Raw genomic sequence first — 13,377 nt, 5'->3', positions numbered from 1 at the left:
GATTAGTCTGGACAAGGCGGAAAAAAGTAGAAAACAAAACAACGGAGGGGGCAAAACCCCAGCACAGGCAGACGGATTCGAAAGAACACATGAAAAGGATGGAGTTTGAGGATAGCATGCGGGGTGTCACCCCGAGATGGGTAAAGACCTCAATGAAAAAGGGGATAAAAGGGAAAGTCAGTCTGGAATCCCATTGTTTAACAAAGAAAATCAAGCTACGGCCCTACTGAGGGTCTACCAATCCCGCCGGAGCTGAGTTTGGAAGAACAATCCTCTCGTTACGAAAAGGAGCCCTAACCCAATAGATGGAGGTATCAAGATACTTACTGGAGAAGAAATTAAGAAGGGAAGAGGGAGTAACGAAGGATATCAAATCTATAACCTCGGGAATCCTAATGGAAGCCATGCAAGAGCGAGACGTACCTTAAAACAGAGACTGCGAATGCAAGAGAGAACGGAATGTCAAGAGCAAAGCAAGAAGAAGAGTCGAGAGCAGAGTTGAGAAGACGAATTTGAAATGAGTAAAGGCGGAGAAAAGACGTTTTGATAGGAGCCTCCCTAGGGTCGTGCGGTCATAAGTGAGACTTCGAGATTTACCCACTCATTAATCATGGAATAACTAATGAGCAGGTAAAATGGCACTTGATGACCGCTAGGCCACTGGCTCTCGAGCTGTAATCGAGCCCTTGTATAAGAGTTAGGCCCAAAATCCATCAAAACTCACTATATAAAATGACCCATTAATGCGCAACCCCATCCCCAATCGAGCAGGCTGGACTGACCGGGGCCCAGAGCTCCTCGGAAGGGAACTCAACTCCTCTGACGTGATAGGGGGAACAGGCCCAGTTATGTCATGGCCCTAGCAGTACGAGCGCCGAAAGGAAATTAAATGATCGTCTGATAATGAGAAGGCAGGTACGTTCGTACATACAGTTCTGTGTGATAGTAATAAGTGGCACTGTAGCAGGGGGCGGTTATGCGTCACTTAGGGATGTAAACGGGTAGGGTACCCGCAAAAATTAAACTACCCAAACCCGAACCCGATTTATATTAGTAATATCCGAACCCGTTTCGAACCCGATTAAAAATTAATTTAAACTATCTGAATCCGTCCCAAATCCGATTATTATTATCCGAATAAAATTCGAACCCGTTTAATCTTATATATTTTAATTAATAATTTATATAAAAGATATTTTTCATTAATAATTTTCATTTAAAAAATTTAATATTTCTAAAGAATATTTAAATTTAAATTTTTAAATATAAATATATAAAAAAATTTTATATATATTATTATAAAATATATTTTTTATATTAAATTAATTATTTATATAAACGGGTTCGGGTAGTGGGTACCCTGTACATAAAACCCAAATCCGATCCGAACCCGCAACGGGTATTATTTTTAAAACCCGAACACATCCCAAACCCGATTATAACTACCCAAATCCGTTCTATTAGAGTTCTGTCGGATCGGGTACCCGAAAATACTCGATCCGTTGCCATCCCTAGCGTCACTAGAGGATAAGAAAAAAAAGAATAAAAGAGAAAGACGTGAATCATCCAGACTAAATTTTCTCATACACACATAAATCCTACCTGTTTCTAGATCTCAGATTATTTTTCGGATATATTGAAAACATTATTCCATCCGCATGAATTTTTTTTTTTTTTTTTAAATTCAAATGAAATTTTAGCATAATTAGATTTCAAGTCCTTTTGATAAAAAATTTTAAAAATTAAAAAATTGATTAATAAAAGATTTGTTTGAAAAGAAAAATCAATTGAATTAAATTTTTAAGAATTTTTATGAAAATTTTAATTACAACAAAAAATATAGAATATATAATTGTGGATGGTGTAAATTCTGTATCAACCTCGCCAAGTTGCCGTTGATTGCTTATTATGAGAGTTTTATTAAAGGTGATAGAATTTGAAAACAAGCTAATATGGTAGTTTATATTGTTTATGAATATATAGAGTAGCTAATTCCATCATTTGATTTATGTTCACAACTTTCCTTTTTTACCTAAATTTTAGGTTTAAGTATGATGGTGTAGACTGCAGATTATGAGTTAGTGTGGACCTAATGCTGAGTTTTTCCCATTTTATATTATTATAATTTAATTTAAGAAATAATTTATAGATAATTATAAAAATTAAAAATTTTTTTAAAATAATTATTTAAATTATTTAAATTTAATGAGATCAATTTACTATTTTTTCATATAAAATATTTTATAATGGAATAATCATTTATGTTGCATTTTTTTTTTCCATAATCCTTAAAAAGAAAAAGGAAAAGGAAAAATCTAGTTGTCATTTTCTTTCATAATTGATGAAGTGTCTCCATTTTTCAACCACTGAAAAAATAGGCTCAACGTTTTTCACATTGCTTTCTTGAATTGCCATTGCATTATTCTTTCGTTTCACATAATTTATTATTTTACAAGAAAATAATTTAAATAAATTATTATAAAATTATTAATTACTCTAATTTCAACACATTTATTTGGCATTCCTAAATTGGGAATAGATATGAGTTTGTATCAAAATTTTGTATGGAGGAAAATGAATTAGAGGAAGAAGTTGAAATTGGATTGAGAAATTTCAAATTAAACTAAGTGATTAGGACCATCTCTTCTATAGTTCAATTTTTACTTCATTTTTAATATATTTTTTTTCTATCACCAAAATAATTAAATATAATTTAAAGATGTATATATAATTTATTAGATAGATAAACCACTAAAAAGATAAAATGATCCTTTAAGTTTTTAAAAGTGTTATAAATTTAAAATTTGAATTAAAAATTAAAGGTTAAAGGCGGAGCCACCCTGCTTCTTTGAGATTTAATTCAATGAAAAATTCTTGTACCGGATATACAAGTTAATTCAATAATTCTTTAGTTTTTAATTATGAATTTTTTCCATTTAAAGTTGTGGGTTGTCGTTATTTGCAGTTATTAATATAAGGATGGCCAACTCTATAAATATGCATATGCACTCTTCCTAGAAAACTATCAAAATACACCAAAATCGATTTATTCTTGGCCACACACACACAACTCCAGCAACTGGTATGGCTTTCAATATTCAGACTTGTTTCTTTAATCGTCAAGCTTTCAAGATTTACGTCCAACCTTGAAGCTTATGACATCCAAGAGAAGAACCAGAAATGACCATGTAGTTTGTGCTCAACTTTTGAGTAGGGCACCCACTCCCAACTCCCAAAAGTTGGATCTCAACATGCCAACCACTCCCACCATCAGCGTTGGAAAATTTGGCAGGTTTGGAGGTAAATACGTGCCTGAAACGCTCATTGCATGCTTGAAGGAGCTTGAAACTGAATTCGTTTGGGCTTTGCAGGACACTGAGTTTCAGGTTTGATGACTAATATAACAAGGATTCAGCGACACAACCGTCAATGTATAGTACTTTTATTATAACCATTTATTATAGTTTCTCGCCCTCACTACTATATAAATATATTTAAGGCGGCCACTATAAATTATTATATAGTTTAATTGTGCTCATATATCAAAAATAACAGTTTAAAATTCAATATATCTATTTTCAGTTTTAAATATAAGAAAACGGTTTAATTATATTTTTCAGATAAAAAATGTAATTAAAATTTTAATTTTATTAAATATAAAATAAATTTTTTATTAAAATATATTGTTATACAAAAAGTAAAAGTTTTTTATAATAATTTTAAATTATTGTCAAGTGGTTGTCTTAATAGTATTAAGACAATAATTTTATAAGCGTTGCACCCTTGCTTAAACTCTAAACATGTATTAGTGTCGAGACTCTCTAGATCACTGTGGATGAATAAGATATTCTGTGAGTGTGATTTTGGTCCATGGATCCAATTGTGTTATATGTATATATGCAGGAGGAGCTTGCGACAGCACTAAGAGACTACGTAGGAAGGCAGACTCCTTTATAATTTGCAGAGCGGCTAACAGATTACTACAAGAAGGAAGATGGACAAGGACCAGAAATTTACTTGAAGAGAGAGAAGATCTCAACTATTGCGATAATGCGATTGCGAAGGCTATGATTGCCAAACGTATGGGTGTGGAAACAGTTGTGGCGGCCACAGGAGCTGGACACCATGGCCTTGCCACCGCTGCTGCATGCGCCAAGCTTTCTTTGGATTGTACTGTTTTCATGGGAACTGCAGATATGGAAAAACAATCCTTAAACGTAACCTTGATGAAACTATTAGGCACTGAGGTACTATCCTTATACAGTGAAAAATTCTTGACTATGACCTGTTCATAATAGAATATAATACATACGTGGTGAGAGCATATGCTCCATAATGAGCTAGGTCTAGTAATACAGCTATGGAAAAATAATTTGCTTTAACATTATTATAATTCCGAGATATACATATGTGGCATTCACTTATTTTACATGTAGATCTCACTAAGTAGGCCTCACTGCAAATGTTGTGTCTATGATTCCAACCAGTGCAATTCTTGCCTAAATTAGCTGGTCATGGTAAACGTATTATACAAACAAATGGATTCCATTTGATTTTCATACCATCATATTGTTTTTCCTTGATCCACCACAAACCGATCTAGGCAAATCTTTCCTATCCAAATATGCTAAATATTTATGCATGATTTACGATAAACACTATCCTAGCTAGATTACAAAAAATGCATGAACAGAAATACAAAGTGCATGAATTATATGAAGATTTTAAACTCTAAATAATGAACAATGGAATGAAAAAGTGAATGAAATATAAGAAAATATTATAACTGGCTGAACATTATTTATTGTATATATGAATTGAATTGTGTGTACGTGGTACTAGGTTAAAACTGCGGAAGGAAGTTTTAAGGATGCAAGCTCACAGGCAATCAGGGAATGGATAGGGAATTTAGAAACAACCTATCACTTGACAGGTACTGTAGTGGGGCCTCATCCATGTCCAAGAGTGGTGCGTGAGTTTCAGTCAGTGATTGGGAAGGAAACGAGGAGGCAAGCGATGGAGAAATGGGGTGGCAACCCAAATGTTCTGCTTGCCTGTGTAGGGAGCGGGTCTAATGCGTTGGGTTTGTTCCATGAATTCATAGGAGACGAAGATGTAAGGTTGATTGGAGTTGAGGCTGCTGTTTTTGGTTTAGATAGTGGAAAACATGCTGCCACCCTGGCTCGAGGAGAAGTGGGAGTTTACCATGGAGCCATGAGCTATTTGTTGCAGGATGAAGAAGGTCAAATAATAAAACCACACTCTATCGGGGTGGGGTAAGTTAATTAAGTACCATGTATATAATTTGACCAAATAATTACATAATTAACAGATAATTCAATATGATTCATTCAATTGATGTGATTCACCCTTCCGTATCAACAAGAATTCAAGAGATTAACTGAGTAGAAATACTCGAGAATTGTAAATTCGGGCTGACAAATTAACAAATCTATTTTCTTTCTGCTGCTTTTTACAGGCTAGAATGTCCAGGAGTTAGCCCAGAACTATGCTTTCTTAAAGAGACGGGACGTGCTGAGTTCTATTCTGCTACAGATGATGTAGTAGAGGGTATAAATGACCTGAAATAATAATAATAATAATAATAATAATAATCTTATAAACTAGAGCAATTACTTATAATGATAGTAGAGTAATAATGTTTCTGTACATCATTGCAGCATACAAAAGGCTTTGCAGATTAGAGGGTATATTTCCGTCTCTGGAGGCATCTCATGCATTGGCATTTGTGGATAAACTTTGTCCTACTTTACCCAGCGGCTCCAAAGGTTGTAGTAAATTGTAGCGGTAATGGACATAAAGATGCTTCAACAGTCTTAAAAACTATGAACAAGATTCAATATGTAACCGTGAACGAATGCTATTTTCTAATTAGTGATTGCATAATCATTTCAGTGCAATATGATAAAAAGATTAGGACAAGTTTGGGATTGAGGTTGAGAAGTGCAATCTATTGTACACTGAATTGCAACACAGATCATTGGGCAAAACTGGATTAAATTAAAAACAAATTCACTCAAACCATATAAAGAAGCAACTACATGAGTTACGACTTTCATGGACGAGCTACTGCAACTACAAGAATGATTCATATCATGTATGGACAGAACAACGACCAGAACCTGATTAAATAAATCTCGGGTTACATCATGGAGAACATATGAAGGAAACTGTTCAAAACAAATGAGGAAACAGTCTCCATTGTATATTTGCTGCCATTGATCCACCGCGGGAGGAGAATTGAGCAACGCACCCCTAAACAGAAACTTCCCAATGGAAGCTAGAGCTTTCAAATTCCCTGCATAATGTTAAAACAAGCACCGAAACAGATTGCAGAAACTCCTCCAGAGAGTAAAATTCTCATCAGTCACTACCAATTTTCTTCAGAGTATACACTTTTCACCAAACCACTGATTATTCCTTTTTCTTTTTTCCACGAGAAGGGGGAGGGGTTTAGGCATTAAAAGAGCCTAACATAAACATAAACTAATAAAAAGATTTAGTTTATTTTGTTTTCTAATGAAAGAAATCCTAAGCGTCCCTCTAGTTGTTTTGACAACTCAAAACAACTGGAACCCCAAAGTCAGCGAATCTGTAACCTTTTGCTGCAAGATGATATGCATGGTACAAGTTCAACTATACAAGTTTCTGGCATTAAGGCACAATATTGCAAGCTCAAACACTACTGTAAAAAATCGAAGAGCATACTTGTAATATGACAACTCAATCTACATTACAGAGGACTTAAAAGCCGATCTAATATGCTTAACTCCGCATTCGCTTTCTCTGACTACCCTCTTCAGTGTTTCCCTGCAGATGACAAGGAGATATATCAAAGAAAAGAAGAGAGGGATTGTATCTCATCTAGCGGTCAGAGAATTCTCAACGCAGGGCAAATACAGTGGCACACAAGTACTTCTTCAAAAGAAGTTCAAATTACTGGGATGTAAACATGGCTGCTCTTTGAAAAAATTAGAATATAGAATGGAATATGGAACATGTTTAACTCACATACACACAAAACTAATTGACAAACTAACGGCAAGCTTTAAGTTACAAGACCCAATAATCAGACCCCTCATGCTGAACAACACTCCCCTATGATTCTATCAAGCAAAAATATCCTCAAGAGTAGGCTGGCGCCTGGTGAGCAGCATGTTTGTCCATATGAATTCAAAATTCTGTTGCTCTAGAGAACAATAACTAATGACCTACTCTCCAGCATATAAAATAGGAATAGCCTAAACACGATTGTTGTTATGGCAATAATTATAACAGAGAGATTAAGCCTAAAGAGATTGAAACAAATTGCATACCCCTTCATCTTGTCTAAAATCATCAGACGGAACCACACTAGACTCAGACCTGCATTTAGCATGTACTATAGGGCCTAACTCGGACCTATCCAAGCCTGCTATTAATCCATCAGGTGCATTCAGGTAGACAGCCCCTTTGTACATCCATTCCTCCATTTCATCACTATAGAAATCATCAAAAGGCTCTCCACATAACGCACATGCATTCTGCTCCTCATCGGCAGGAACAGCCATTTCTTCATCATCCTTCTTCTCCACAATGGTCTCAGTAGGCAAAAATCCAGGAACTGCATCAGTTCCCAATGCCTCTGCCCCACTGAGCCACATACTTGCACTAACAAACCACTTGCGAGAGGGTTTCTGCTTACGGTTCTTCGACATTCGATTTTTAGTAACATGCCAATCCATGTGACTACTGTGCTCTTCTTGACACTTAAATCTAAGGCCACAAGTGGTGCACTGCCTGGGAAGATCAGCATATAAGGCACTTATTCCAGACTCATAGCGAACCTTAAGAAGGTCTGCATTGAACTCAAGTCCCACGGCATCCTACACATTGTTGCACAAGGTTGAGACAAGGATTTATCTAGAAGAAGAGAGGGGGATGTTATACAAAAAAAAGTACCTGCACAGGTGTTTGATTTGTCAATGAGATCAAACCTTGAGCCATGAGAGAATTAATCAAACCCGAAAAAGCACCGCCTGGTGGTTGGCTAGAGGCAACTGCACCAGCATTTTGAGGGTTAAGTATCACTTGAGAAGCAGGAGGAGGACCTGGAGGTAGAGGTGGTCGAACCCCACCCTGTGAGTGCAAGGTGTTCAGGATATTGTTGACTGGTAAAGGAAATTGCCTAGAAGGTACAATATTTGAAGGAGCCATACTCATTACTGCACCATGCCCTCGCACAGCATATCCATGGTTCAACGGAAGTGCCACAGGATGAGATGGAACTGAAGCCACAGATGGTTGAAGATTTTCTCGAGCTTCATTAGATAGAAGAAACTGTGGCTGAAAAGGATTAGCATGAGCCTGGTTTTGCTTATTCTGCACAGTACGCTGACTGGGTAATAGTGGTCGCTTCATCAAACTCAGGTCTTTGCTTTCAAGGCCATTGAACTGTTGCTCAGTTGCAAAGGAAGACTTGTGTAAACCCTGATTTACACCTTTACTAGCAGTCACTGAATCAAACTGACTTCTACTCTGCTTCTGCAGTGGAAAAATGGGGTGTACAGGAGGTGGATGAGATTTATGCACATGTACAAGAGGCCATACCCCAGTTGATGATGGTGCAATACTAGAAACCATTCTCGATGGAAGAGTTGGAGGCCTGAGAAGTTGGATATCGGTATCTGGAAGTTTATCACTGAGGGGACCCAAACTCTCACTGCCTGAAGTGGGTATACCACTTCTAGAAAATGGCATCTGGAATTCCCTACTGCTTCCTTGAGCATTCAAGAGGTCTGTTGTCTGAGGGAAGTGATGAGACAATTTCCAAGCTTCTGGAGGATATCGAGAACCTATAATCTGACTTCTCTCAGTTTGGAATCCAGTTATTTTAACTGCAGATCCATGACCAGGCTGTAGCCAAAAAAAAAAAAAACAAAAAAAAAAAAGCGTATTGAGGAAAAAGCTTAAAATTTCAAAGTCACGTGTGAAAAATTACAATTTGAAAACCTAAAAAAGAAATATACAAGTGAGCTTAGCAAGAATGAAGATAATGGAAAAGGATTTACTGCAGAAAGAATAATCATTATGCAAGTATGAAATAGAATACAGATTATGTATCCTCTTAACAGACCAACAACAAAGAATGATGTTGTAGGTGAACTCAAAATGGCACTGGCAGAGAATAACCTGCTGGAGGAAAAGAAAAAAGAAATCCAATTTGCTTTCAAAGGAGAGCTGTAAGTAGACTCTCGTCAATGATAATTTACAGCATTCACAACTTTGCCTTTTTTAATTATTATTGGGAGTTCAAAACCATCTTATGGTAGGCTAGCAACATAGTCCCTCTGCACAGTTGCATAAGAGCTGTATAAATATGCCTACAAAAAACAAAGAATGGCAGCAAATAAATTGAGGAAGCTTACACCCAGAATGGGGACTGCATCTTCAGCAATATTAGAGGAATCATCCATCAATGATGGTTGAGCCTGACCCAATCGACTGCTCCTACTATCAGAATCCAATTGAACAGAAGCAGCTGTGCCAAGGCGAGGCCTAGCCCCAGCCCCTCCAAAAGGTGGAACAGAGGATAAGAAATCATTGGTCCTGCTGCGGTCAGCTAGGGTAGGGCTCATATCTTCCCAGTCAAATTCTTCCTCTTCAGTATTCTGCCAAGATCTTGGACCCACTCTATTGGCCATACCATCTAAATCTATGCGTCCAATTTGGAAAGAATTGCTATTTGTAGTTCTGTTCCGTCTGTCCTCTCCATATGCATCTATTAAAGCTCTGGGTCCTTGACGCTCATGTCCATTGGAAAGGCCATATGCAATAGAAGCTTCTAATCGGTTATGGTTATCATCTGAATAGTGTTTTCTTCTCCATTCATTTGTCTCTTCATCTCTGCCAATGACTCTAAGAGATCCGTAATTGAGCACTGGATGAGATGAAGCAGCCCCATCAACAAAACTTTGAGGAGAATTTCCCGCAGCAAAGTCATCAACTTCTGAAGGTAGTGGCCTCTCAGCTCCAACACTTGAAGGCGAAATGCGTCTTGCAAGCCTGGAACTCGAAGATGGATGCAGCTTATTAGCCCCAAGTGTAAAGGATGTGTGGCCTACACTTCCAGCTGTGCTTAATCTTTGGCCTCCAACCTGTGAAGACGTGATCTCTGCATGATCAGAATCATATTCATCATATCCAATGGCAGGTTTTTGACTATATATTTTTATAGTTGATGAAGCTCCTCTTACATTCTGTGCATTCTGCAAAGGTTACAAAAATTTTTAGTTAGTTGTTTAGATGTTTGAGTTTTGTACAATGTATTTGGTGCTCATACACATACAAGTTCATTGCATCAATAGTCCAAAAAATAGTCGGGCAAAAAATAAAAGGAAATCAACAACAAAATTCGGATGACCCATGAAGATAACCTTTAACCAAAATATAATCATGGTGACTATGATTAATATGTTTGCTTGCATGTAAGCAAACACTAATGTACTGATGGTTCTTTGATTACCAAGGCATCACCAGAAAAAAGAAAAAAGAAAAGAAAAAAAAAGGACTTTGACATTAGGAAACATCCAAGTCCAACCCTCGTGTCAAGACCAAGCTATTACAAAGAGTCAATGGAATCACTAAGCTGGACAGAATGAACAAAACAAATCAATATTGTACTGAATGGAGGTGATAGAAGACTTCCTCAAAGAGAGCCCTGCTAAAGCAGAACCATAGAATTAATGGTCAATTCCCCCTACGTTCCCCACGTAATATGCTTGATTGAGAAACCTTAAAACAAATATTCATAGTCATAGCATGTGAAGGGACACAATGAAAAATCCACCACATAAGAGAACTTTAAAAGGGACGTCAACAATCCAATCAAGAGTATGGAAGGTCCATTTTGAAAATTTAATAACTACGAGAATATGATGAAACTCCATGGCATTTAAATATTATAAGAGTTCTTCTCCATACAATTAATTCACCATGGTCTTTTATTCTACAACTCTTGGTGATAAAAGTCCAGCAAAATGGTGGCTACAACATGCAGCATGAGAATTAGTGTACAAGAATCCCAAAGGAATGTCCTAAGCATGCACACACTGTCTTGCCCATCAGACACTCCTAAAGTATACGCACATATAAGAGATAAATCTTATTGAAAAGCTTACATTATCTGAAGAATGTTCCAACTGACGCAAATATTTTGGATTAACATGTATGCCATGGGTTGGCCTTGATGAATCAGATGCCTTCAAGGAGGGCAAGCCAGAGGACTGACTATTAACTTGTGGAGAAAACTGCAGCTGAGTCTCAATCTTGCGAAGCACAGAAGGTGGGAACACTGTAGACCATGTTCCAAAGAGGTGACGCATTGAATGATACAGGTTAGGATGAATTTGTCTGTATGCCTCACAGAAAACCTGACAAAGTAATAAAATGCAAGTTCATCCATATAATGCAATTTGAAACACAAAAGAACTATGCAAATGGCTCACCTCAGGTAATCGGGATGAGAAGTGCCTAACATATTCACGACCAATGTTCTTGACAATGCTATCCAAAAGATACAATGATGGCAGTTTTTGTTCCACTGGAACCTGTAAAAAAGATTCAACCATCCAACTATGAAAACATAGATATCCAAATTTATTATTCTTCCAATTTATACTGTTCGCTATCAACTAGAGAAGAGAATAGCAATGAAATTAAACTTTTTAATAGCTGAATCTGCAATATTTTGTGTCTCGGTTGCAAAAACACTTCAAAGTTCAAACCCCCAATAACTAAACCCTAAGCAAGACAAACTTATCGCATTAAGAAAAAAATTAAAATAGTTCCAAAGCCCCCCATACACAACGGACCTCGATAATGCGAGCACAAATAGCGTCAGCAATGCCCTCCCCATGCTCCCTCAGCTCGCCAGCAACAATCGTCAAATCATTAATGAGAGGCTTCGAATTGAAAGTCAATTCATCAAGCATTAACTCGTAAAGCTGCACAATCTCCTCGGTGCTGAGACTCGGCACAGCGACGTCATCATCCTCGGCGGAAAACCTGACCTCCTCTTCCCGCTGCTTCAACAAAGCCCTAAACCTCTCGAGCAACGATGGTGGTGGTGGCTTCTGCGATAACTCATTGCTTGGCATGGGCTTGGCAGAGCTACCCGCGAACCTAGGGTTTTGAAGAATTTTCTCCGACTCCATTCCCACTCAAGCCCAGATAAAAGAACAACAATAGCAATAATAATAATAATGAGCGTGAATTAGGGTTTTGAATAAACATGAGAAGACGATTATTGAATTAGGGTTTCTAATGGATTAGATAAGAGTATATAGAGTGAAATAAGGGTGATTTGTTTGAACTGGTGCTTTGTTCGTGAGATTTGAGAGTAGAATCGAGATGGTAACCGCGTTTATATCTAGGGACCCAAACGGGTAGGTTCCCATCCAAACCTGAACCCTGAATTCTTTTAGATTGAAGTATAGCAAATTTATTATTTTGTTCGAATGTTACAGTGACTGTATTTAAATTTTGAAAAATATATTAAAAAATATTTTAAAATTTTTAAAAAATTTTATTTATTTTATTAATTTTAAATATTAAATTTTTTATTATTTAATTTATATAATTATTTTTAAAAAATACAATTTATAAAAAAATATATTAATAATCTCTAAATATATAAGATATTTTAAATTTTTTTATAATATTTAATAAATAAAATTAATAGATGAAATACTTAATAAATTTTTAAAAATTAATAAATATTTTAATATATTTTTTAAAATTAAAAAATTAATTAATATATTTTTATAATGTATAAATTAAATAGTAATTTTCACACTAAATACTTATAATCCGTAAGTCTTGAACATCCAAGTCGCAGTCATATCTATGATAGAAAGATCAGGTCTGACCCCTGTGACAACCCTATGCATTAATTATTTTCTGGAGGTCGGCCCAAGACTCATACTAACAGGTCTGACTGGATAGGACTTGAGCCCAACAGAGAGAGATCTGGTTCGATAGATCAACTAAGCCCACGAAGCAGCAAATTCCACACATTTGGGATCATGCTAAGGTAGACACCAAAAGGAATTAAATAGTCGTCTGACAGTAGAAGGAAAGCCGTATGTATGGTTCTGCATGATAACAACACAGGATACGCATCACAAAACGATAAAAGGAAAAAGAAATAAAAGGATACTAAGAGAAAATAAAAACCAAACTGATACAAACATACCCTAATCCTACCTTCTTTTGGATCTCAGATCATCAGTTGGCGCCGTCTATGGGAACGAAAGAGGTCTTTTTCATCATCGAAGTTTTTATCCTTATAACACCCGTTGAGATCCACATGGCCAA

General features: G+C 36.4%; 1 protein-coding gene and 1 pseudogene across 1 annotated transcript; one reads left to right on the top strand and one right to left on the bottom strand.

Moving 5' to 3' along the window:
- The first annotated feature begins 3,084 nt into the window (after positions 1 to 3,084).
- LOC110605687 lies at positions 3,085 to 6,020 on the top strand (annotated as a pseudogene).
- Positions 6,017 to 12,482, bottom strand: LOC110605686 (polyadenylation and cleavage factor homolog 4). Its single transcript, XM_021744333.2, has 7 exons — positions 11,874 to 12,482; positions 11,508 to 11,609; positions 11,181 to 11,432; positions 9,429 to 10,268; positions 7,963 to 8,916; positions 7,338 to 7,886; positions 6,017 to 6,831 (listed from the first exon to the last, which is right to left on the bottom strand). The coding sequence occupies exons 1-7, from the start codon at positions 12,213 to 12,215 to the stop codon at positions 6,787 to 6,789; spliced, it is 3,084 nt and encodes a 1,027-aa protein (XP_021600025.1). The 5' UTR covers positions 12,216 to 12,482; the 3' UTR covers positions 6,017 to 6,786.
- Between the last annotated feature and the right edge of the window lie 895 nt (positions 12,483 to 13,377).

Source organism: Manihot esculenta, chromosome 17, assembly GCF_001659605.2.
Source record: "Manihot esculenta cultivar AM560-2 chromosome 17, M.esculenta_v8, whole genome shotgun sequence".
NCBI lineage: Eukaryota > Viridiplantae > Streptophyta > Magnoliopsida > Malpighiales > Euphorbiaceae > Manihot > Manihot esculenta.
This window is presented reverse-complemented; position numbering and strand designations above follow the sequence as displayed.